This window comes from Carcharodon carcharias, chromosome 20 (assembly GCF_017639515.1).
Source record: "Carcharodon carcharias isolate sCarCar2 chromosome 20, sCarCar2.pri, whole genome shotgun sequence".
Classification (NCBI taxonomy): Eukaryota; Metazoa; Chordata; class Chondrichthyes; order Lamniformes; family Lamnidae; genus Carcharodon; species Carcharodon carcharias.
The window spans coordinates 47,210,331-47,236,842 of record NC_054486.1 but is presented as its reverse complement, the minus strand read 5'-3'; the positions used below and the strand labels follow the sequence as shown (position 1 = coordinate 47,236,842).

The window sequence follows — 26,512 nt, the reverse complement described above, 5'->3', positions numbered from 1 at the left end:
GAATTACTTATTAAATTCAATTGCTTCAATGACTTGTTTATAATGCCTGTGCATTTCATTGATCAAAATATAATTAACAATAGTCCATTTGAATAATAATTTAATTGCTTTTGATTTAGGCTATTAAATTAGAACCAATGTTGCTTGATGCCTATTGGCAGAGACATTTCCTTTACCTTCTTCAAGTGAAAACATCTGATGCACTAGATGATCTAAATTTTGTGCTCAAACACAATAAAAATCATGCAGGTATAGTAATTATTTATTTCCTATTTTTCAGAGTTAACTAGAATTGTTCCATTCAATCATGTGTCCAACTGGAAAATACACATTTCGATATTTAATTGTGCAGGATTTATCATTATAGATAAATATACATAATTCTTCTAACATAATAGTTATGTTAATTAAATATTATCCATTAACATATTAATAATAGGAAATAAATCATGTTAAGCATGGATATAGTTTCATAAAATTGTGGTTTTTCATTAGAATTCTCGATTTTCATTTTGCATTTCCTACGGTTAAAATGAGTCTTTGTTTCCATGTACGGCAAGTTTGGAAACATCTACAAAAATATATCTAGTTTATATAAAGTTATTTACTATGCAATACTTTTTTCACTGGTTAGATGCTTACACTTCAAAGGGAGACATTTATAAAAAGAAAGGGGACATTACAATGGCAATCATCAATTATTCTCAGGGACTCAAGTGCAGACCTGATTCTGACGTCTATTTTAAGAGAGCTGAGATGTTTGAAAAGAAAAATGATCTACTTATGGCTATGGAAGATTATTTCATGGTAAGTTTACTTAATTTTGATGGCATTTTATAATTTTGTATTATTACTAGTGGTTGAGATCACATAAATTTGTTCATTTTAATTTAGATCTAACTTTTCTCCAGGTTTTCCTGTTATTTTTAAACACTGCCATAAAAACAACAGAGTTTAATGACAAGCAGTTTCAAAACGCTTTCACTTTTTGAACGTCAGAACATATGGAGATAAGGTGAAAGTAGCAGGATGGATAGAAAACTGGTTGCAAAACAGAAAGCAGAGAGTATGGGTTAAAGATAGTTACTCAGACTGGCATAAGGTGGGAAGTGGGTGTTCCACAAGGACCAATGTTGTTCACCATTTATATAAATGATTTGGACTAGGGAATCAAAAGTACAATTTCAAAGTTTGTTGGGGAGTATAGTTAATATAGAGGAGGACTGTAATATCATACAGGAAGACATTGGGGAGAATTTTTGGCTCAGTGAGTGGGGACGGGACCTGCTCGCCGAGGCGTAAAATGAAGCGGGGTGACGTTGTGCATCCCGACATCACTGCGCATCGTTTAGATTTTCAGTTCAGTGGGCGCGCAGCTGACTTGGCTGTGCACCCGATGAACTGCCAAAGGCCTGTTAAGGCCATTAATTAACTAATTAAGGCTATTGAGAAAGCTGCCCGTCCAACCTTAAGGTTGGTGGGCAGACAAAGAGCCCAGGTGGCCTTTGCATTTTTCATGGGACCTCATCCACGGGCGGGATGAGGTTTCATGAAGGGCTTATAAATTAAATACATTTTTTCATTAAAGTTCATTGACATGTCCCAGCTCATGTGACACTGTCACATGAAGGGACATGTCTTAAATATTTTTCTTCTTTATTAAAATTTTTAAAACTAAAACTAAAATGGGCTTAATAGACAGCTGCATGCCCGCTGAACAAAAGATCTGAATGATGCGCGGTGACATTGGGACACTTAAAACTTATCTCCCTGAGGCGCTTCTGTGCCTCAGGGAGATTTCTGCACTCTTTTGGGCATGCCGACTCAGGGAATGCCCTCCCCTGCCCGCACACGGAGCGCACAGTGCTTCCGGTTGAAGGCCTGCCCACATAAAATGGTGGCGGGCCCGCATCCGCACAACGCCCCCGATGGTTCTCTCCATTAATAAACTTGCAGAATGGTGGCAAGAATACAGAGGCTACAGACTCCTTGGAAAATAAGAGTCTAAATTGGGTAGAGGAGCAGAGTGACCTGGGAGTATTGATGCATCATTCACTGAAGGTAGCAATGCAGGTTAGCAAGGCCATAAAATAAGCAAACAAAGTGTTGGGGTTCATTTTCAGTGGGATAGAGTTAAAAAGCAGCAAAGTTATGTTAAACTTGTATAGAACCTTGATTAGACCACACTTGGAGTACTCTGAACAGTTCTGTTCCCTAGATTATAAAAAGGATATAAAGGCACTGGGGAATGTGGAAAAAAAATTCTAGGATGATGCCAGAACTAACTTAGGTACATAAGAAACAGGAGCAGAAGTAGATCATTTGGTCTGTCTCGCAATTTGTTTTATTCAGTAAGATCATGGCAGTTCTTCCATCTCATTTCCACTTTCCCACCTGAATCCCATATCTCTTAGAGTCCAAAAATTAGTTTACCTCAGCCTTGGTTATACTCAACAACTGATCATCCACAGCCTTCTTGGATAGACATTTCCAAAGATTCACAAACTTCTGAGTAAAAAGGTTTTGGACCAGATCTTCCGGTCTATGGATTTTCGAAGATTGTACGTGCCTCCCAAGATATGCTATGGGACCCCTCAGAAGTCCCAATGCAATGTCTCTGTGGGAATTGCACGGAACCTTAAAAAATGTCTCCAATTCTGAGGCCAGAATTTTCAGGTTGGCATGCGGGGGTGGGCCCAGCATAAATTAAAGCGCGGTGACATAGGACTTGCATCCCGACATCACCGCACATCATTCAGATCTTTCATTCAGTGGGCACGCAGCCGCCTATTAAGCCCAATTAAAAACCAATTGAAGGCATTATCCATACAGCCTTAAGGTTGGCGGGCAGGTGAAGAGCCCAAGTGGCCTTTGCTTTTTTCAGGAAACCACATCCACAGGCAGGATGAGGTTTCCTGAAGGTTTTATTAAATAATTAAATAAATTTTGCTCAATTCATAAACATGTCCCAGCTCATGGGACATGCAAGGGTAATACAGTAATTATGGGTGACTTGAAGCTGCATATAGACTAGATAAGCCTAATGAGCAATAATGCTGTGGAAGATGAGTTTCTGGAATGTGTTAGGGGATGTGCCTGAGGTAGTTGAGGAACCGACTAGAAAACAGGCTATTTTAGATCTCTGGCAGAATTTTACGCCAATTGGGCATAAAATTGTGGGAGAAGACGTCAGGCAAGCGTCTTGACGTCATTCTGCACGTGCGCAATCTTCAGGTCGGCGGGCGCATGCGGGTGTCGGAGCTGCGTCAACCATCAATTAAGAGGCTACTTAAGGCCATTAAAAACCCAATTAAACCCGATTTTACGTAGCCCAAGCAATTTCGCGCTTGTCACACGAGCAAAACAGGCACACAGGCAGTCCATATTTTGCAAAACCTCATCCAAGGGCAGGATAAAAAGGGTCTGCAGCTTTGCCAGTATGAGTGGTGAAGAGTTTAGGAGATGGTTTTCTGCTGGTTGCTTATTTGAACTTGACAGCTTCATCTCTGTTCTGAGCTTCATTCTTAGCATTTCTAGGCTTCATTTCAGGACTCATTGCTGTTTCCAAGGCCCCCAGATCATTTTGATCGTCTGCACTCTTCCAGACATCAGACAGCCTTCTGCAACCCTGGTAATGGGGATTATGGTCTCCGCTGGTGGCACTTCCACTGAAGAGGAAGAGAGGGGCAGAAGGGAGAGGAGGCTATCCCAATGCAGCTTCCAGGGGAGTGACCTGTGGGAGGAGAGGTGCAGGCACAAGGGGCGCAGGGCCAGCAGGTAGTCCAAGGCGGAAGGGACTGTAGATGACGCCACTATCCTGCAGCCAGGGTTGACAGATGGCAATGCAGCTACCTCAATATGCCTGAGGTACAGTGCTGAAGGAGGTTCCCCCTCTCAAGGGAGACTATGATCTCCATTTGTCAGATGATTGGGCCTGAGATCAGCTCCAACCAAGTGGGTGGAAACCCCATGCCAGTGACTGTGAAGGTCACAGTGGCCCTCAACTTCAATGCTGCTGGCTTTTTATAGGGGCCAGTGGGGGATCCTTGTGGAGTGTCCCAGTCAGCTGTCCACAGTTGTGTCAAGCTGGTGACAGAAGCTCTGTTCAGGCGGGTAATCACATCTATTCATTTCCATACGGATGAGGCGAGCGAGGTGAGCGAGCCAGAGGATTTGCAGCGATTGCTGGGTTCCCCAGGGTGCATTTTAATGCACACATGTGGCCGTCAAGGTGCCAGCGGGTCAGCTGGGTGCCTTTGTCAACAAGAAGGGATTCCACTCTATGAACGTCCAGATAGTGTGTGCCCACAGAACGCAGATTCTGCAAGTCTGTGCAAGGTACCCTGACAGCTCCTAAGATTCTTACATCCTCATACACACCCAGGTACCGAGGCTATTCAGTGCTTCAGCCTGACTGGATAGATGGCTGCTGGGTGACAAGGGCTATCCATTGAAAAGGTGGCTTATGACACCTCTCCGCCATCCAAGAACAGAGGCAGAGCAGCGTTATAATAGGAATCATGCCTCCATAAGGGCAGTGATAGAGAGGACCATAAGTCTTCTGAAGATGCGCTTCCAATGCCTGGACTGTTCAGGGGGAGCACCACATTACCCCCCAGAGCGGGTGTCGCTCATCGTGGTTGCTTGCTGCGCCCTCCACAATCTGGTACTGACTCGTTCAGCCTGGCAGATCCCCCACTGACCCCTGTAAGGAGCTGCAGGCATAGAAGTTGAGGTCCACTGTGCCTTTCAGAGCCACTGGCATGGGGTTTCTGCCCACATGATTGGAGCTGATCTCAGGCCCAGGGGAACCCTTTGGAGGAAGGGGATCTTGACATAGCTGCACAGGCCATGGAGGATGAATCCAGTAGTGAGTGAAAAGAAGAGCACGGTGAGGAGAATGCTGAGAGCATGGAGGCAGACCTCTGTATCGTTCAGGGAAGCAGGGACACCAGGGATGCCTTGATCCAATGCTCCTTCAGCTAGGTTGCCAAAGATCTGCTTCCACCTCATGCCAGGGCTTTCGCCTCCACCCCGGATGTCTGAAATAACGCTTTCATTTGCACCCAAAGTCCACTCAATGCCTGTGCAATAAAGTATCGAGCCACTCACGTCCAGCATTACATATTGGTGATCCCTGCGACAAAAAAATTAAAAAGGTGAAGCATACTCAGATCATTACAACAAAAACAAAGTTTATCTCATTTTGACAATCCAAAATAATTTTGAACCCTCTCTGGTTTTCATTCCCAGACCGGTAAACATAAACACAACATTACACAACAGAAGATTACCTGTGATCAGTCCTTCTTGTGCTCATGGCGCCTTAAACTTATGTTTGCGAGTGCTACGTCTTGGTGCCCCCCACCTTCCTGGCAGCAGCATTGGAGACAGCTGCTGATTCTGCTGTCTTGTTGGCCTTGATGACCTTGGAGGTCATCCTCTGGCCAGCGGAGCCTGTGCTGGCCCCGTCTGGGAGGGAGCAGCCAGTGCCAGAGCTGGCATCTCCCCAGTCATTGCAGTCCCATCAGATGCAATGATCACTGGCAGAGGGCCGGAGGAGCTGCTGCCGTCATCCAGAGCGCCCTGAGAGGAGCTTGCAGAGACGACAAGCAGCTCGTGCGCTAATGTGAGGTTGCTGTGGACCTTGCTGCTTGCCATTGATGGAAAGGCACCTAGCTGCGATACTGGGTGCCTCATCCATCCACTGACCACCTGAGGTCATTGCCTGCGTGAGGGCTTGCAGGTCTGAGCACAATCCCAGGACCCCTGATTTTGCCCAAGGAGCAGCCTCTCCATTAGAGTCACCACTATCTCAGTGGAGGAGGAAGTGCGCTGGGACATGAGGGTCAATGCAGTGCTAATGCTCTGCATGGACTCCTCCACAACAGAGACCATGGCATGCATACTCTCATGGATCTCTGCCAGATGCTCCCACACATCCCACTGGTCATCCAGTATCTGCCGCCTAATGGATGACTCCAGAGGCTCATCATTAGCTTTTGACTCAGCATCGTCCTGGTCTCCAACAGCTCTCTGACTGCCAGACCCCTGAACACTCTCTGCCTCCGCCTGCTCTTCAAGCAAGTGTGAAATGCCCTCACTGCTGTGCTCCAACATTCTAGCCAAGGACCTACCGCCCACCAAGGTACTGGTATCTGCGCTGGTGCCTGGTTCAAAGAGCAGGTGTGACACAGGTGCATATGAAGTCTGGTGGTCCTCTGGCATTAGGAGTGGCTCTTCGGCGTCCTGTGATTAAATGTGTGCTGCTGAGTCTAAGGGAGAACAACAACATGTTATTAATTTAAGTCATCACACTGTCACTGTGCATGCCAGTGCCTGGTGAGACAATGGAGATCTGCATCATGGTGCCATCATCTTTCAGAGATCAATGGGGACGCCAGTTTTGTGTCTTCCATCAATGATGAAACTTCACAAGAATGTTTGCACCATCCGAAACTCTCACCTCTGTGCACTCCACTTTTACCTTTGTCTGACACCCCAGCCTCCCTGCGGCCAGTTGACCGAGGTGTATGGTGCCTCTCGAGCTCCAAGGCATCCTGTTCGAATCTGGATAGGATTAGGAGGTTTCGGGGGGCCTCCACCTGTCCGCTCTCCAAAGTCTTTTAGTATCTTTATCATCCTACGGTGACACTCTCTATTAATTGCCTTCATCCTTTAAATTTGAATTTGACCTAATTTTTCACTCACATTATTAGTCTGCACCCTACAACTCTGTACCTGCGACTATTCTAAGAGTGTAGTGCCAGAGCAATCAACTGATTTGACTCAAAGGAAAATGGCTGTGGTTGTTGGAGGCCAATCATCTAAGCCCAGAAAGATCTCTGCAGGAGTCCCTCATGCTAGTGTCCTATGCCTGACCATTTTCAGCTGCTTTATCAATGGCCTTCCCTATGTTATAAGGCTAGAAGTGGGGTTATTGGCTGATGATTGCTCATTACCATTCACGACTCCTCAGATACTGAAGCAGTTTGTGCCTGCATGCAGCAAATTTGAGTTATCCCCCTCATTACGTTCTTAATTGATTATTATTGGCTAACCACCATTGTTGGATGGGAGCTGCTGCTGTTGTTTCCCTGCCATCGGCAAGACCCCTTGAAGGTGGGAACGCATGGCCTGCAAACCCGACCTCCCAATCTCCAAGTTTTCTCCTGGTCCCGCCTTGCTGGGCAAGATTCAGGCTTGGGTTAATAAGTGACAAGTAACATTCGTGCATACAAGTGCCAGACAATGACCATTCCAAGAAAGAATATAACCATCTTTCCTTGACATTAAATGTCATTACCATTTTTAAATCCCCCGCCATCAACATCCTAGGGGGTTACCATTGACCATAAACTTAAATGGACTAGCCATAGAAATACTGTGGCTACAAAAGCAGATCAAAGACTGGAAATTCTGTGGTGAGTAATTCACCTCCTGACCTCCCATGACCTCTCCACCATCTCCAAGGCACAAGCCAGGAGTGTGATGGAATACTCTCCACTCACCTGGATGAATGCAGCTCTAACAATGCTGAAGAAGCTCAACACAGTCCAGGACAAAATAGCCCATACTATCGGTACCCCATCCACCATCTTCAACATTCACTCCCTCTACTACCAATGCACAGTGGCAGCAGTGTGTACCATCTACAAGATGCACTGCAGCAACCCACCAAGGCTTCTTCAACAGTACCTTCCAAACCAGCAACCTCTATTACCGAGAAGGACAAGGGCAGCAGGCCCCTCCAAGCCACACAGCACCCTGACTTAGAACCATATTGCCATTCCTTCACTGTCGCTAGGTAAAAATGCTAGAACTCCCTTTCCACCAGCTCTGTAGGTGTACACACATCAGATGGACTGCAGCAGTTTGAGCAGGTGGCTCACCAGTGATGTCATATCCCATGAAAGAATAATAATACATTTTTGTGGGCTATCGGTCAGGAAGTCATGTGAACCTAAATGTGCAATGTTATCAATGGGAGAACTGAGGAATTCATCCATTTTGTAAAAACACTGAGACAAAACAGGAAAGTTACTTCCAGTTCAATCATAATGCTTGATTCTCCTTAGTTCATTGCTCCTGCCTAACATTGTGAGCTCCTACTGAATCACTGAATTTCCTCAATAGAAAGTGATTCCACTTTCTGTTGAAACTATATATGATCATTTGTAATGAATCCTATTTGTAGGCACCACATTTGCAAGGAGTTGGCAGGATTCATAAGGCATTAAGAACTCTAACCTAACTCTACTTAAAGAAGAATGAAAATTGCCAAAGTGGCTCATAAGAAACTCCTTGCCTCTGTGGCTCAAAACCCCACATTGATGGCCAAATGCTCCAACAGAATATCTCCACAATCACACCATGGATCCTGCAGACTGGTCATTGAGAGGACTGTAGAGGATTTGAAGGCAAAATTTTGTTGCCTTGCTTAAGTAAGGTGCCCTCAAGTGCATCACAACTGTGACTGATGCCATGTTTTCCAGGAACAGGGCATATGTGCACTTTTCAACTGACGAGGACAGTCCGAATGAACGGGTGCTTGGCTTTGCTGCTCTGGCTGCTTCACACAGGTCCATGGAGTCATCAACTGCTTATGTTTGTGATGAAGGTGTCCCAGTTCACCCTGAAGACTTTGTCAGTTGAAAGGGCTTCCAGTCCATCAATGTTCAATTCATCTGCTGCCATAAAAAGATCACCATGCATGTTTGTGCAGGATTCTCAAGAGCTCCCCTGAAACTTATATCCTATGCCAGTCAAGCCTCTCTAAATCTTGATACCTTGAAGCAAAGTTAGTGGATAGCTCTTTGGAAACAAAGGTTACCCACTGAAGAAGTGGCTGATGTCACTGTTGAAGAGCCCAAACAATGATGGCCGCAAGTGGTATAATAAAAACCAACTGTCTACAAGAACTATGATAGAGCAAGCAATCAGAATGCTGAAGATGGGCATTAGGTGCCTTGACAGTTCTGGGGGCACGCTTCAGTCAGCACAAGTATCCAGAATGATTGGCCAGAATTTTACGGCCCCGTCAAGGCAGAGATGGGGCCGTAAAATGCAGCAAGCCCTTCTAAACTCCATTGACTTTGGCAGGAATGTAAAAACCTGCTGCTGTAAAATTTCACCCATAGTGATCTGCTGTGGCTTGCAAACATAATTTAGCATTGAGTATTGGAGCTCCAAAAGGAGGAAGTTGCTAAGTGCTCTGCCTCCTTAGAGGAAGAGAAGAAGGAACATGAGGAGTGGGAGGAGGAGGAGTGCAATGTGGCAAGGGCACAAACAATCATACATATTGCTGCAGGAGTGATCAGGATGGCCTGATTCAGGCATGATTCACTCAGACTGAGCTGGTGCACCAATCAGGCAGGAAAATGTGAACTCATTTGGCTCCCACAACCTTCAGCACAAAGCAGTTCATTGATACCTATTGTTTTTCTTTAACTCATTTATTACCATTATTCACAAAACAGAAGGTCAGTTGCCAGATGGCAAAAATAGGCAATGTGGGAAAATGGAGCAATATTTTAAATATTTAATATTTAAATGTTATTATATAGAAAAATTAAACAGAAAATACACAAGTTAACACTGTACTGAACACCTATGTTCGAGCCCTTCAATTCATTACTCTTCCTTTCTCGACTACTCTTCATGATGCGACTTCTGTAACTTCAGCAGAGGTAGAGGCAGCCTGTTCATGTCCCTGCTCTGACTTCTTTTTGATGCTCTGACTGACATCCTCGTACCTGAGCAGGGAGAGACTCAGCCATCAGGGAAGAATGAAACGTATGGGACATGGGGCCAGAGGTGAGAGCACTCTGAGCGCCCTCACTCAATGTCCTATTTCTCTGTTTTCGTTCTCATGGCATATTTCCTACTAGAAGTGAGCTGTGGAGCACTATTCTGCACTTCAGTAAGGCACTGAAGGGTCAAAGCTAAGTTCTCAATATCCTTGCCACACTCTGAGAGTGCAAGCCATTGATGAGAACCAGCATGCATTCAGTCAACTGCCTCGTAACATGTTTTGGTGCAGGTTGGCACTCTTTCTATGGACATGGACAGTGCAAAAGGCCTGAAACATCAGAGCATTCACGTTAAAGATGGACTCCTCCACCCTCTCACCAGTCATGCGATTGGCAAGGTCGACAGGACTTCGTACGCAGAATTTCACCCTTGTCGGGTAGGCTTGGCGGGGGCAGTTGGGAAGCTGACTGCCGGCTGCAATCAAGGCCGGAAGGTGATTTCATGTTGGAGGGTCAATTAAGGCCTGCCCAGCATGAAACGCAAACGGCAGCGCTAATTGCTGCCTGTGTGAGCGGGGGAGGTGGGTAATGCGAGCGGAGCAAGTGCGAACTTCGCACATGCGTGCGATTGAGCGCTTGACAATTGCACAGAGCTGCCTCAGGGAGATGAAGAATTTAAAAAAAACATAAAGGACTTAAAAATTTTGTAAACCATGTCCCCTCATGTGACCCTGTCACATGAGCAGGGGCATGTTAATAATTAAATTTTTAATTTTATTTTTATTTGCTTTAGGAAACGAGTGGATGAGGTTTCCTAAAAAGCGAAAAGGCCGCTTGGTCTTTTTTGCCTATCTGCCAACTGTAAGGTTGGACGGGCAGCAAAAAATTCTATTTAATTGCTCCTTTAATTGCCTTAACAGGCCTTTTAATTGTTGGCGGACATGCTGCCGACTCTGGTGTGCGCGTGCCGAACGAAATATCATGCTATTGTGCATTGATTTCAGGATGTTCGCCTGACATCAACACATGCCATTTTACGCTTGAGCCATGCACCTGCTCGCCGAGCTAAAAATTTTGCCCCATATATTTTCTGCTGCTCCCTCAGAGTTGCCCCTTCAATGACAACAAGTTATGTTTTTAACAGTACCTTTAACACAATAAAATGTCCTAAGGTGCTTCTCGGGAACAATATGGACATAATTTGACACCAAGTCACATAAGATAATATTAGGAAAGATGGCCAAAAAGCTTGTTCAAAGAAGTAAGTTTTAAGGTGAATCTTTAAAAAGGCAATGAGGTAGATAGGAGGAGAGGTTTAGTGGGGTATTCCACAGCTTAAGACCATGGCAGCTAAAGACACGGCCACCAATGGTGGAGCAATTAAAGTCGGGGATTGTTAAGAGGCCAGCATTAGCTGAGCACAGGTAACTTGGAGGTTTTTAGGGCTGAGGAGATTACAAAGATAGGGAGGCCAAGGCCATGGAATAATTTGAAAGCAAGAATGAGAATTTTAAAATCAGGAGGCAGTGTAGGTCAGTGAGCACAGGGTTGATGGGTGAATGGGACTCGGTGTGACCAAACACACAGGCATCAGAGTTTTGGAGGAGAGAAGAATGCGGAAGGCCAGCAAGGATTGCATTAGACTAGTCAGATCTAAGGATAACAAAAAGGCTTGGATGAGGGTTTCAGCAGGATGACCTAAAGCAGGGACAAAAACTGGCATGTTATGGATGTGGAAATGAGGGTCATAATGATGATGTAGGCATGTGGTCGGAAGCTCATCTTGGGGTCAAAATGGTTAGCAAATTTGTAAATAATCTTGTTCAGTCTCAGACCATTGCCAGCGAGAGGGATGGAGCTGGTGGCTGGACAACGGAGTTTTGGTGGGGACCAAAGATATTGGCTTAAGTCTTCTGAATAATTAATTGGAGGAAATTTATAACTTTGGTAGTAAATTATTTACTGATGAAAATGTCTGATGTATAAATGTTTATTATTTGTTAAAATTATTTCTAATTTCTCAACTTGTGCTTTACTCATGTTTATACATGTCTAAGTCAAAATTCTGCGGAAGAGTATAAAACACAATCTGAAAGAAAATTGGACAGTACGTGATGAGGATAATTTTTCAACATTGCTATTCCAGCAAAAAGCATTATTGCAAGACCATTGGAAATTTGAGAGTATGCTACATATGATTTGGTCACCAGTAATTTAAATGGTCAGAAAATAATGTGAAATGTTTATCAAAATTTCTGCAGTGGGCTTTCGGTTGATGAGGTTCCCCATTAGCAGTACAAAGTTAGAAACATACGCTGGTGTATTTATTTTACTCAGAATGCATTTCAGACATGGAACTGCTCCAAACACGTAAGTTGTAATAAACAGAAAATGAATGGAGATTATTTTTTCTAAAACAGAGCGATGTATGGTGCAACATGGACTGAAGATGTAAGATTATTTTAAAAAGTTTGCTCCTAAATTTATCACTTCTTTAAACGTTATGCTTATCCATGGCAATTAATATTATGGATGTGACATGTCTTTCTGTTAAATTATTAGCTTAATTTTATATTTTCTTAAAATAACAATCAATTCATGGTAAATGCATGAATACTATAGTGACAGGTATTATGGTACGGCCTTTTATATATTTTATTGTAGGCTTTTACTTTAAACCCAAGAAGAATAGATGCTATGATGAAACGTGGTTTATTTTATTTTGAGAATTCCAACTGGTGTTTAGCAATTCAAGATCTTACAACACTGATCAAACAGGAGCCTGGTAATGCTAAGGCAAGGTAAGCTACAATCGAAGATTTTTTTTCTGCATTAGTCAAATTATCAAGTGTTCATAGGCCAGAACTTTACATGCTAATTTTGGGCACGCAGCCGACCCAGAATGTTAAATCACATGTGCTGACTTTGGGCATGCATCCTGATGTTATCATTCAGTCATGTGATAGTGCGAGAGTCGACAGCTTGCCCGCCGAAAACTAATCAGCCACTTAAGGCAATTAAAAAGGCAATTGACTTGAATTTTACATTGCCCATGCAATTTTTTTGTTCGGCACACAGGCAACACGGGCAAGCAGCCATCCTGTCTTTTCACTTTTCTCACCCAAGGGTGGGATAAAAAGGGGCAGGAGCATTGGCTGTGTGAGTTGGTAGAAGTTCAGGTGAGAGTTTGCTATTGTTTTATTGTTGAGATTTCAGACCTTTCGCTCAGGTTTCTTCTGAAGCATTTGCTTTGTTAGCTTTGTTGAGGACTCTTATGTTTTGTCAACTGTATTGGAGCATTTCTGCCCAGTGGAGCCTTCAGTGCACGGGGCAGTGCCACCTGCATCTCAGCAGATGGGGATTGTGTATTCTACTGGGGTCACCACCTCTGAGAGGAAGACAGGGGCAGAAGGGAGAGGAGGGCAGATGCCCGCAGGCAGTGGCACAGGGAGAGACCTGTGGGAGGAGAGGTGAAGGCACAGGGGGTGCAGGGCCAGCAGAGACAGCAAGGCAGATGGGACCGCAGAGGATGCCACTATCCTGCTGCCAGAATGTACTGGCAGCAAGTTAGCGACCTCAACATGTCCAAGTTCCAATGCCACAGGTGGCTATACCTCCCTAGGGACGCCATGATATTATGCAAAATGATTGGGCTGGAGATTGCCTTCAACTGTAAGGGTGGGCACCCTTCAGCCACCACCAAAGGCTCTGAAGGCCACAGTAGCCCTCAATTTTTATGTATCTGGATCTTTCCAGGGGTCAGCGTGGAGATCTGTTTGGATTGTGCCAATCAGCTGTCCATGGTTACGTCAAGCTTGTAGTGGACGTTCTGTTCAGACAGATCCTCAAATTCGTTCATTACCGGACGGATTAAGCCAGCCAGGCCGACTGAGTCAGAGGTTTCACAGCTATTGCTGGGTTCCCCCGCATCCAGGGTACTCATGTGGCCATCAAGTTGCCAGTGGGTCAGCTGGGTGCCTTTGTGAATAGGAAGATTTCCACTCCATGGACATGCAGATAGTGTGTGGCCACAAGAGAGGACAACTGGGCTACTGAAAATGAGGTTCCATTGCCTAGGCCATTGGGGGTTCCCTGCAATATCCTCCAGAGCGCTTGTTGCTTATTATCGTGGTCTGCTGCACTCTGTCACTGGTAAGGGGTCCCACTCGAGAATGAGGATACTGAGGCAGCTCCTCAGGCCTTAGAGTAAGACTCTACTGATGGGTCTGATGAGGAGTCTAGGCAGGCACAGGGTGAGGATGAGGAGGCAGACTTCATGAATCTTCAGGGAGGCAGACACACCAGGGAGGCCTTGATTTAATGCTCCTTCAGCTAGGCTGCCAGGACTTGGTTTCTATCTCAGTGCAAGTGCACTGCCTCCGTCTCACATATTTCTGAGAAGACAAGCCCATGACCCCAACGCCACCTCACAGCCTCTGTAATGAAGTTTGCTGCCCCTGCCTTCTATCATAAGGCATTGATGAGGCCTGCACCTATGGAAAACATGAGGGACACTCAGGGCATTAAAAACCTTGCTTTATATCTTTACCAGAGTTGTAAACAAGGAACACAACATAATATGATTGCCAAAGTCACACAAAAACAATATATAGCACTGATGGAATGAACACGTCACCTGTGAAAACTCCATCCTGTGCTTGCGAGTGCTACATCTTGGTGCCTCCTCCTCACTGGCAGCGATATTGGAGGCAGATTGCTGATTCTGCAATTGACCAGTGGGGCCTGAGCAGGCTCCATCTGGGAGGTTGCTACGAGCAACATGGCCCGGTGCTCTTCAGTCATCATGGCCTCAGAAGATGGCACGGTCACTGGCAGAGGGGCGGAAGAGCTGCCATCCTCATCCGTTGCGCCATGAGAGGAGCCCACAGGGACAACAGCCAGATCATATACCAGTGTGAGGTATATCTGGACCTCCCTGTTCACCATTGATGGATGGGCACCTCATTGTTGGATGTGCCTCATCCATCCCACACACTGGCAGTAATGTCCTGAGGTCACAGCCGGTGTGTAGGGTTGCAGGTCTGAGCGGGACCCCAGGAACCCGGATTCTGTTCCTGGAGCTGCCTTTCCTTCAGAGTCGCCACTCTCTCAGTGGAGGAGGCTGTGTGCTTGGTGCTCAGGGCTCAAGTGCAATGCAGTGCTCAAGTTCCACATGGGCTCCTCCATGACCGAGACCATAGCATGCAGACCCTGAGGGATCTTCGCCAGATCTTCCAGCTCATCCCACCGGACATCCAGCATCTGCCACCTGATGGATGACTCCAGAGGCTCATCATTTGCCTCGGACTCAGCATGGTCCTAGCCTCCAGCATTCCTCTGACTGCTGGGGTCCTAGGCACTATCTGCCTCCGCCAGCTCCTCATGTGAGTGTGATGTGCCCTTATCACTGTGCACTCCAAATGGAGCCAAAGCACTGTAGCCCACTGACTTGCCTGTATCTGCGCAGGTGCTCGGTGCAGAGAGTGGATGTGACGTGGGTACATCACTTGATGGTTCCTCCTAGGGTGTCAAGGAGAATCCTCAGGGTCAGCCATGTATCATGAGGATGGTGCTTCTGAGGGAGAAACAGAATATGCCAGTTAAGAATATCATCCCTAAGCGTCTGTGTAAGCACTACGGTTGCTTAACAAAATGGACACATGCCTCACTGAGGCACTGTGAATGGCCAAGCGATGGGTACTCTGGATTTGAACTTCTCATTGGAGATGCAATGACCCTGTCCTTCTTGTACACTCTCCCAGTCTCTCATCTGCGCATTGCATTCTTACTGTCCTCTGGGACCCCTGCCACTCTGAGGCCTGAGGACCTTGCTCCTCACTCGCCTTCCATGTCCAGGGCATCCATCTCAAACCTGGACAGGATCAGGTTGTTGGGCACCCCACCCCCCAATCGTGTGCACTCCAGCATGTTTTAGCTTCTCTTCTGAACACAAACAAGTGCATTCATTAGTCCATCCTCAACTTGCAACTCTATTCCAGCCTTGCGACCTACCCTCAGGCACTCCTCAGCCTTTTATACACAATAGGTGAGTGGGAACATCTCCCACCCTTGGCAGGCGCAGGAAAATGTGCCATTTGGCACTATGTATTTGTTATGGCACAGCCGATGGTAAATGCTGAGTTGTTCAAATCCCAAAGGGAAACTTGAAACAGCTGCCACAATTTGTTTTGCAATTTGTAAAAATTTCGAGATGCGTGCCTTGAATTCAGTAGTAATAAGACCACCAAGTCTTATAGTGTTGTACAAAACTGGATTAAACATTTGTTAACAAGAAAAATTATTTTTAAGCACATATATATGTCTACAAATTACTGCTATAATGACTTCTGAATCCCCTACTTAATCTGACACCCAATTACACTTTTGTTAAGGCAACAGTAAGACACATAGATCTTAAAAGACACAGGCAAAGTGACACACAATATCCTGGATGAGTCGAATTCAAAGTGAGTTTTCTTAACTTCAGTTCTTTGAAGACAGCAGCTTGAGGCATAGATGCTGAAGGTTTTTCACGCTTGTTAGATCTTAAAATACCTACCCTTACACACAACCTGCACTCTTTCATATATATTTTCCCTTTTGAATGTAAATTCCCATTGTTTCACTATGTCTTTGGACTTTACCTTTCTGATAATAAAATTCTCTCATAATACTAAGTTTTGCCAGTAATCTTTGGAAAATTAAACACACTGGGCAGAATTTTCCCCTCGTTGGGTGGGCTCACCGTGGGTGAGTGGGTGCAATTGGGAAGCTGACCGCTGCCCATGATCGGGCCATGACCACAATTTCACATTGCCGGGCCAATTAATGCCTGCCCAGCATGAAATGCATGCTGCAGTGCTCAGAGCTGCCTGTTTCGGGGGAGAGGGGCGGGGGGGTGGGGGGTGGGGGGGAGCTGCCTCAGGGAGCTGAAGATGTAAAAAAAATTAACAATAAAGAGTGTTAAAAAACATGTCCCCTCGTGACTCTGTCAAATGAGCGGGGACATGTTATTAATGAAAAGTTAAAATTTTTATTTTATTTTTAATTGCTGTTGGAAACCTCATCCCATCTGTGGATGAGATTTCCTAAAAAGTGCAAAGACCGCTTGGTCTTTTTGTCTGCCCGCCAACTGTAAGATTGGGTGAGCAGTGAAAAAATATAATTAATTAGTAATTTAATGGCCTTAATGGCCTTAATAGGCCTGTTAATTGTTGGTGGGCATACTGCAGAGTCCCTTGCGTGCCCATCGACCAAAATATCGCATGTTCTAATACTATCCTTAATTTCTTTTGTTAGCCATGGTTGGGCCACTTTTCCTGTTGTGCTTTTGCGCCAGAAAGGAATGAATAACTGTTGCAATGCATACATTCTTTCCTTAGATATTAGCCATTGGCTATCCATCGTCATGCCTTTTAATGAAGTTCCCCAATCTATGTAAGCCAACTCATACCTTTGTAGTTTCCTTTGTTAAGATTTAAGACCCTAGTTTCAGATCAGACTACTTCACTTTCCATCCAGATGAAGAATTCCATCATGTTATGATCACTGTTCCCTAAAGGACCCCACACAACAAGATTATTACTTAAACCCTTTTCATTACACAATACCAAGTCTAGGATAACCTGTTCTCAAGTCAGTTCCTCGACATACTGGTTTAAAAAAACCATCTCGTACATATTCCAGGAATTCATCCACCACAGTATTATTGCTAATTCGGTTTGTCCAGCCTATACAAAGGTTAAAGTCACCCATGATTACTGTAGCAGCTTGTTACATGTATCTTTAATTTGCTGTTTACTGTCATCCTCTACCTTATCACTACTGTTTGGAGGCTGATAGACAATTTCCACTAATGTTTTCTGCTCCTTGTTGCTTGTTAGCTCCACCCAAACTGACGCTACACCTAGATTTTCTGAGCCAACACCCTCTCTCACTTTTGCACTAGTTTCATCCTTAATTAACAATGCCACGCCACCTCCTTTTCCTTTTTGCCTGTACCCTTGGATATTCAGTTCCCAGCCTTGGTCACCTTGCAGCCATGTCTTCGTAATCGCAATCATATCATACCCGTTGACATCTATTTGCGCTGTTAATTCATCTACCTTATTGCGAACGCCCCATGCATTCAGATACAGTGCCATCCTGATTATGCCGGCTTATTACATGTGAGGATGATAGTTTTCCAATGAGGGTCTGGATAGCATGGCTTGACAGAATCCTTGTGCTCGGTCTCAGAAGGGCAATCGATCTGGATCTCTCAATGTGACAATGCCATCAGTGTCTTAGGCTTCCTCATACATATTGCACTCTGGTAGTTTGAAAATATGGAGGACAGAAATGGGATGAGACAGAAGCTCCTGCACATCTCCTGAGTGTGTGTTAGTCTTTAGAGGGTACTAATTTATCATTAAATGCTGCGTCAATACTGACTGGGCCACATCTTTCCCAGGTACCAAGGCATACTGGACATGAATTTGTGAAGCTTCTGACCAAGGCAGGGTCATGAGTCTTTGTCAGTGATCACATGATAGTCCCGCTGAAGCATTCTCTGCACTTACAAAGGTTGCCTAACTCACAGGTTCGCTTCCATTCTGTAGAGTGACAGATCACATCGACCTGAAGAGTGATGTCATCCTGGAGGCTCAGTATCAAGATGAGGCCTCACCATTAATCATGCAACAGAGATGCCATTTGGAAAGATGCCACTGTCCAGATTTAGATCCATCCTCAGATGGTCAAGCGATAACCAGTGACTGATGATTTTCCTTCTTGAGTCACCTTACAGGGCTCCTAGCATACTGCTATGAGTGCATTGATATTTTCAGTGGCATTCCTGCCTCTTGAAGTGGCCAGTAAAATGTTGGTGGAATGCTGGAATGGACTTCACCATGTCTACTTGCTTCAGATTGAGTGCTGGTGGAGTGCTTGTACCATTGCAGAACTGCCACACACTCCATAGTGTGTTTAGCCTTCCAAGGATGGGACCATCATTATGTGTGAATGTGATTATTTATTTTGAGATTGACGACCTTCATTGGAATGTTGAGGATAACAAAGAAGGTCTTAATGTCTACCCCGCATCGAAGGTCAGGAGAAATGTGCTTGTATCAGCTAGAGTTAACCTTATTTGCCCTGGAAATTTGTCGCTATGAGAGTCTCACGAGCATGTCTTCCATGTTGTGCCCAAGTAATGGCCTCTTCCTGTGGGGCACCAGAATCCTCGCTCTCTTCAAATTCATCCCATTGACATCCTCCTCATCCAAGGAGATGTGTACTCTTTCTATGGTCAGGATTTTAGGTCAGCATGCGGACTCAATCGGCAGGCCCGGGACCAGCCGGGGAAGAGATCACCACCTGCGATCGGCCCCTGACCGTGATTTTACGCTGGTTGGCCAATTTACGGCCAGTCAGCCTGAAGCACATGTTGAAATGCTCAGCAATGCCGGGGTGGGGGAGGGAGGAGGGCGAGTGCTGAAGTCAGTGCTTTTGAATCCATAATTTTTAATCTCCTGCTGACAAGACCGAAGATGTCTTCACTACCGGCAGCCTTCCAGGACCTGATTGCGCTTTGTTTAAACCGTACCCTCTAAAGACTAATGCGCACCCAGGAGTTGTGCAGGAACTTCGCTCTCATCCCGTTACTGTCCTCCATATTTTCAATCTACCAGAGTGCAATATGTATGAGGATTGCACCCTGGATGCGAGGGAATCCAGCAATCACTGCAAAGCCTCTGGCTCCCTCAGCTTGGCTGGCCTTGACTGTAGGGAAATGAATTAAAGTCAATACCTGCCTGAACAGATATTCTGTCACCAGCTTGACGTAACTATGGATAGTTGATTAGGACACTCCATACAGATCCCCCACTGACCCCTGGAAAGAGCCAGATGCATAGAAGTTGAGGGCCGCTGTGATCTTCAGAGCCACTGGCACGGGGTTTCCACCCACACAGTCGGAGCTGATCTCAGGCCCGATCGTCTGACAAATGGAGGTCACTGCCTCCCTTGAGAGGCAGAGCCTCTTTCAGCATTGCACCTCAGACATATTGAGGTAGCTGCATTACCGCCTGTAAACCCTGGCAACAGGATAGTGGCATCTTCTGTGACCCCTAATGCCTGGGACTGCCAGCTGGCCCTGCGCCCTCCTGTGCCTGTGTCTCTCCTCCCACAGGTCGCTCTCCTGGAAACTGCATTGGGACACCTGGTCTCCTCTTCCTTCTGTCCCTCTCTCCCTCCTCAGAGGAGGTGCCACCAGCAGAGACCACAATCCCCATTCCCAGGGTAGCAGAAGACTATCTGATACTTGGAAGGGTCCACATGGTATGAATTCTTTGGGTCCTTGGAGACACCAATGAGTCCTGAAATGAAGTCTGGAAATGCTAACAATGAAGCCCTGAAGTATATACTAATAAGTCACCAGCAGCAAACTATCTTCCAAACGCCTCACTACTCACACTGGCATTGCTGCTGACCCAATTTATCCCGCCCATGGAAGAAGTTTTTGAAATTGTTGGCTGGCTGCCTGCCCGTTTTTTCTGTGTGATGTGCGCAAAATCGCGTGGGCAACGAAAAGTTGGTGGTAATTTACTTTTTAACGGCCTTAAGTGGCCTGTTAATTAATGGCAGGCATGGCTCCGATACCCATGCCCGCCTGCCGACTGAAATATTGTGCCAGTGCATGGTAATGTCGAGACGCTTGGCCAATGTCATCATGTGCTCTTTTACACTCAAGCATGTCAGGCGCGTGCCTGCACGCTGAGCAAAAAATTCTGCCCTATATGTTATATTGGGGGAGGCAGTGGCATTGTAGGGATACGGGTTCAAATCCCACCACGGAGCTGGTGGAATTTAAATTCAGTTAATAAATCTTTAATTAAAAGCTAGTCTCAGTAGCAGAAACCATGAAACCATTTCCTATTGTCATAAAAATGCATGTGGTTCACTAATGCCCTTTAGGGCAGGAAACCTGCCGTACTTACCTAGTCTGAACTTCATGTGTCTCCAGACCCACAGCAATGAAGCTGATGCTTAAAAGCCCTCTGAAATGGCCTAATAAGTCATACCACTCAGTCGTATCAAACAGTTAACCCCAAAGTCTAAAGGAATGAAACTGGATGGACTACCTGGCATCGACCTAGGCACCAGAGACAACAATGACACACACACACCCTCCTTACTAATATCTGGGGGCTTGTGCCAAAATTGTGAGAGCTGTCTCACAGACTAATCAAGCAATGGCCTGACATGTTCATACTGACATAATCATATCTTACAATGTCCTAGACACCGCCATCACCATTCCTAGGTATGTCAGTCCCACTGACAGAGCTGGTATACAGTCGGGAAGGAGTTGCCCTGGGAGTCCTCAACATCAGCTCTGGACCCCAAGAAGTCTCATGGCATCAGGTCAAACATTGGCAAGGAAACCTCCTGCTGATTCCCACCTACTTCCCCCATCCACCCTGCCCACCTCAGCTGATGAATCCATGTGAACACCACTTGGAAGAAGCACTAAGGATGGCAGGGCACAGTCTGTACTCTGGGTGGAGGACTTCAATGTTCATCACCAAGAGTGGCTCAGTAGCACCACTATTGATTGAGCTTGCTAAGTCCTAAAGGACATAGCTGCTAGAGTGAGTCTGGTGCAGGTGGTGAGGGAACCAAAAAGAGAGAAAAACCTACTTAACCCCGCTCTGACCAACCTATCTGTTGCAGATGCATCTGTCCATGACAGTATTGGTAAGAGTGACCACTGTACAGTCCTTGTGGAGACAAATTCCCATCTTCACATTGAGGATACCCTCCATCGTGTTGTCTTACACTGCCACTGTGCTAAATGAGTTGGAGTTTTAACAGATCCAGCAACTTAAAACTGGGCATCCATGAGGTATTGTGGGCCATCAGCAGCATCAAAATTGTATATAACCACAATCTGTAACCTCATGGCCCGACATATCCCCACTCTACCATTACCTTCAAGCTGGTGGATCAACCCTGGTTCAATGAAGAATGCATGAGGGCATGCCAGGAGCAGCACCAGGCATACCTAAAAGTGAAGTGTCAACCTGTTGTAGCTACAACACAGGACTACTTGAATACCAAACAGCGGAATCAGAGAATGATAGACAGAGCTAAGCAATCTCACAACCAGTTGATCAGATCAAATCTCTGCAGCCCTGCCACATTCAGTCATGAATGGTGATGGACAATTAAACAACTCACTGGAGGAGGATGCTCCACAAATATCTCCATCTTCAATGAGGGGAGCCCAGCACACAGACAAGGCTGAAACATTTTCAACCATCTTCAGCCAGAAGGGCCGAGTGGATGATCCATCTTGGCCTCCTCTGAAGGTCCCCAGCATCACAAATGCCAGTCTTCAGCTGATTGATTCACTCCATGTGATATCAAGAAACTACTGAAGCTACCGCAAAGGCTATAGGCCCTGTCAATGTTCTGGCAATAGTACCAAAGGCATGCACTACAGAACTTGCTGTGGCCCTAGACAATTTGTTCTAGTACAGCTACAACCCTGGCATATACCAAGCAATGTGGAAAATTGCCCAGGTATATCTTGTCTACAAAAAGCAGGACAAATCCAACCTGGCCAAATACCAGCCCATCAGCTTACTTTCAATCATGAGCAAAGTGATGGAAGGGGTCATCAACAGTGCTATCAAGTGGCACTTACTCAGAATAATCTGCTCATTGACTCAGTTTGAGCTCTGCCAGGGCCACTCAGCTCCTGAAATCATTACAGCCTTGGTCCAAACATGGACAAAAGACCTGAACTCAAGAGGTAAGGTGAGAGTGACTGCCCTTGACATCAAGGCAGCACTTGACCGAGTGGCATCATGGAGCCCTTGCAAAACTGGAATCAATGGGAAGCAGGGAAACCTCCCCACTGGTTGGAGTCACACTTAGCACAAAGGAAGCTGGTTGTGGTTGTTGGAGGGCAATCTTCTCAGTCCTAGGACATCACTGGAGGAGTTCCTCAGGGTAGTGTCCTAGGCCCAACCATCATCAGCTGCTTCATTAATGATCTTCCCTCCATCAAAAGGTCAGAAGTGGGGATGTTTTCTAATGATTGCACAATATTCAGCACCATTTGCAACTCCTCAGATACTGAAGCAGTCCGTGCCTATGTGCATTCAGTCTTGGGCTGATGAGCGGCAAGTAACATTTGTTCCACACAAGTGCCAGAGAATGACCATCTCCAATAAGAGAGAATCCAACCATTTCTTCTTGACATTCAATGGCATTCCCATCACTGAATCCTGCACTATCAACATCCTGGGGGTTACCATTGACCAGAAACTGAACTGGACAAGCCATATAAATTCTGTGGCTTCTAGAGCTGGTCAGAGGCTGGGAATTCTGCGGAGACTAACTTACCTCCTGATTTCCCAAAGCCTGTCCACCATCTGCAAGGCACAAGTTAGGAGTGTGATGGAATACACTAGATTTGCCTGGACGAGTGTAGCTCCAACACCACTCAAGAAGCTCAACACCATCCAGGACAGAGCAGCCCGCTTGATTGGCATCCCATCCATCATCTTCAACATTCACTCCCCCCGCCACCAATACACCCTGGCGGCAGTGTGTACCATCCACAACATGTATTGCAACAGCTCACCAAAGCTTCTGAGACAGCACCTTCCAAACCAGCGACCTCTACATCCTAGAAGGACAAAGACAGCAGTTGAATGGGAACACCACCACCTGAAAGTTCCCCTTCAAGTCACTCATCATCCTGATGTGGAACTATATCGCTGTTCCTCTAGTGTCGCTGGGTCAGAATCCTGGAACTCCCTCCTTAACAGGACTGTGGATGTGTCTACACTGCATGGACTTCAGCTCAAAAAGACAGCTTACCACCATCTTCTTGAGGGCAATTAGGGATGAGCAATAAATGCTGGCCTAGCCGGTGATGCCCACACCCTGTGAAAGAATTATTTTAAAAGGCACTGATAAACCATTGTCTTCTGCAGAGGCCTATCAATCTGTCAAAATAATCAGCTCACATTCCCCAGCACAGCTATGTAAACAAACCCTGCAGTGCAAATCCATCAGTGAATTGGAAGGCAGCTAATATATCAAACTGACGTTCTCCAGGACAGTTATGTAAATAAACCCCACAGTACAGAATCCATTCATGGGTCAGGACACAGGGCAGAATCTTCCGTTCAGTAAGTGGGGGCGGGGCCCAATTGCCAATGTGTAAAATGATGCATGGTGACGTCGGGCATGCATCCCGCCATCACTGCACTCATTCAGATCTTGGGTTCAGCGGGCGCGCACCAGAGTCGGCTGCGCCCCCACTGAACTGTCAAGGGCTATTTAAGGCCATTTAAATTCCAATTCAAATAATTAACATAGCTGTCCATCCACCCTTAAGGTTGGTGGGCAGGTGAAGTGCACAGGCGGCACTCATCTTTATCATGAAACCTTTAAACTTTAGTAAAATTTTTCAAAAAAATTCATAGACATGTTCCAGCTCATGTTTTTCTTCCCTTATTTAAATTTTTAAAAGTCAAACTGATCTCCCTGAGGCAGCTCTGTGTCTCAGGGAGATTTCTGCGTTTTTTGTGCGCATGCACAAAGGAGCGCAGGCCCTGACTCGGCCTACTTTGCCCGCCCATACAGGGAGTACACAGCACTTCCGGGTGTGCGTCACGCTGAGCAGGCCTTAAATGGTCCGCCCACGTAAAATGGCGGTACCCAGCCAATCACAGGCGGCGATCCGCTGTGCGCCCGCTCCCACCCAACCCCCTCCGATTTGGAGAAAATTCTCCCCATAGATATAACTCAGGCTACATTATTTGATGATGAACTGTGAAGAGGGCAACATCATTTTACTCAGCTTTTAGACTCTTCTAGCCTCCGATCCAAGTTTCATACCTCTACTCTGCAGCCATGATTTAGAAAGGCTTCCAAAACACTGCCGCCTCCATGAAAATTGCAGAACTTCTGAAATGCACACTTTCAGACTGGTGCCAGTAACTTCTAAACAGTAGCATGTGGTTTTCCCTACTTGTCCCCTTCCCAAGCCGCTGATTATAGCCGGAGATAGCAATGGGGACAAGACCTCTATACTGGCGCTCCAGTCCCCGTTCTTCCCTCCAGACTAACTGTGTAGTCGCACATTCTGGCCCATGCGTTTATATCTTTTTGTGATCTTGATTCTCTTATCTCTGGAATGTCTTTCAATCCTACAATCTCTCCTCCTTTTTCTGCTTCTGGCCTCTTGGGCATTCCTCTATTTTGCTGCTCAAGTGACTTGAGTTGCAACTCTCTCCAAAAGTTCCTCCACGTTTCCAAATGCTTTTGGCAATCCATCTTGAGATTTTTTATGTTTCAGAGTCATTTCTTTGATTACGCCTATGTGAAGTGCCTTGCAAAATTTCTTTTAAATGAAAGGCACTATTTAAATGTAAATTGTTGTTGCCCACCATGTCGATCTAGTGGCCTTGTCACGTAGCATGGGCACCCCTACCACTAGTAAAATACCAGCAGCAGTGGAAGGGGGCCCTGAAGTAGCCATTAATTGGGCAATTAAGGGTTTCAATTAGCCTATTGGCGAGTGGGCCACCCATCACTTACCCTGCCACTGATAAATCCCAACAGATTCAAGTTGGCAACTTGGATGGTGGGGGCCGGTGGGGTGGTGGGGGGGGGAGTCATAAAATTCTACCCATTGAATACCAAAACAAGGAAGTTGTACTATTTTTTCTTCAACATTTGTTAACCCTCAGGTGGAGTATTGAGTTCAGTTCTGTGCACCATATTTTAGGAAGGATGTCAAGGCCTTGCAGTGAGTACAGAAGAAATTTACTAGAATTGTACTAGAGATGAGTTCTGTGGAGAGGCTGGAGAAGCCGGAATTATTCTCCTTAGATCAGACCGAGAAGGTTAAGATCTGATTTAGAGGTGCGGAAAACCATGAATGGTTCATGTAAAGTAAATAAGGAGAAACTAAATTGAGTCACAGAAGAGTCCATTAACAAAATTTTATTTTTATATAGTACCTTTAACAACCTCAGGGCACCCCAGAGTACCTTACAACCAATGAAGTAGTTTTGCAGTGCAGTCACTGCTGTAATGCAAGTAACACATTAGTCAATTGGCACACCACAAGCTCTCACAAGTAGCAATGTGATAATGACCTGATAATCTATTTTTGTGATATTGATTGAGGAATAAATATCGGCCAGGATCCTGGAGATAACTCCCCTGCTCTTCTTCAAAATAGCGCCATGGAATCTTTTACACCAACTGAGAGGGAAGGTAGAGGGCCTCTGTTTTAATGTCTCATTTGAATAGCAGCACTCCAACAGTGCAGTACTCCCTCAGTAATGCACTGATGACAGCCTAGATTTTTGCGCTCAAGCATCTAGAGTGAGACTTGAAGCCCCAGTCTTTTGACTGAGAAGTGAAAGTGCTGCCAGTTGAGCCACAGCTGATGTTAACAAGCAAATGTACATTTTTTATACTGTTTGACAAAAGAATCAGAAATGACATAAGGAAGAAAAAAATAAAGGCAGTGATTTGTTGTGATCTGGAATGCATTGCCTGAAAGGATGGTAAAAGCAGATCCAATAGTAGCTTTCAAACCAGAATTGGATAATCACCTGAAGCGAAAATAAATTACAAGGCTTTGGGGAAAGAGCAGGTGTATGGGACTGATTGGGTAGCTCTTCCAAAGACACAGACACGATGGACCAAATGGCCTCATTGTATCACTTCATGATTCCAGTATG

At 45.6% G+C, this 26,512-nt stretch overlaps 1 protein-coding gene across 1 annotated transcript in view; it reads left to right on the top strand.

Annotated features, from left to right (window-relative positions):
- Positions 1 to 26,512, top strand: part of ttc6 (tetratricopeptide repeat domain 6) — a 213,144-nt gene that overhangs the window by 3,107 nt on the left and 183,525 nt on the right. The window contains exons 3-5 of the mRNA XM_041214176.1: positions 120 to 249; positions 635 to 807; positions 12,417 to 12,553. Of these exons, the coding sequence (XP_041070110.1) occupies positions 120 to 249; positions 635 to 807; positions 12,417 to 12,553 (440 nt within the window). The remainder of the gene's footprint in view (positions 1 to 119; positions 250 to 634; positions 808 to 12,416; positions 12,554 to 26,512) is intronic.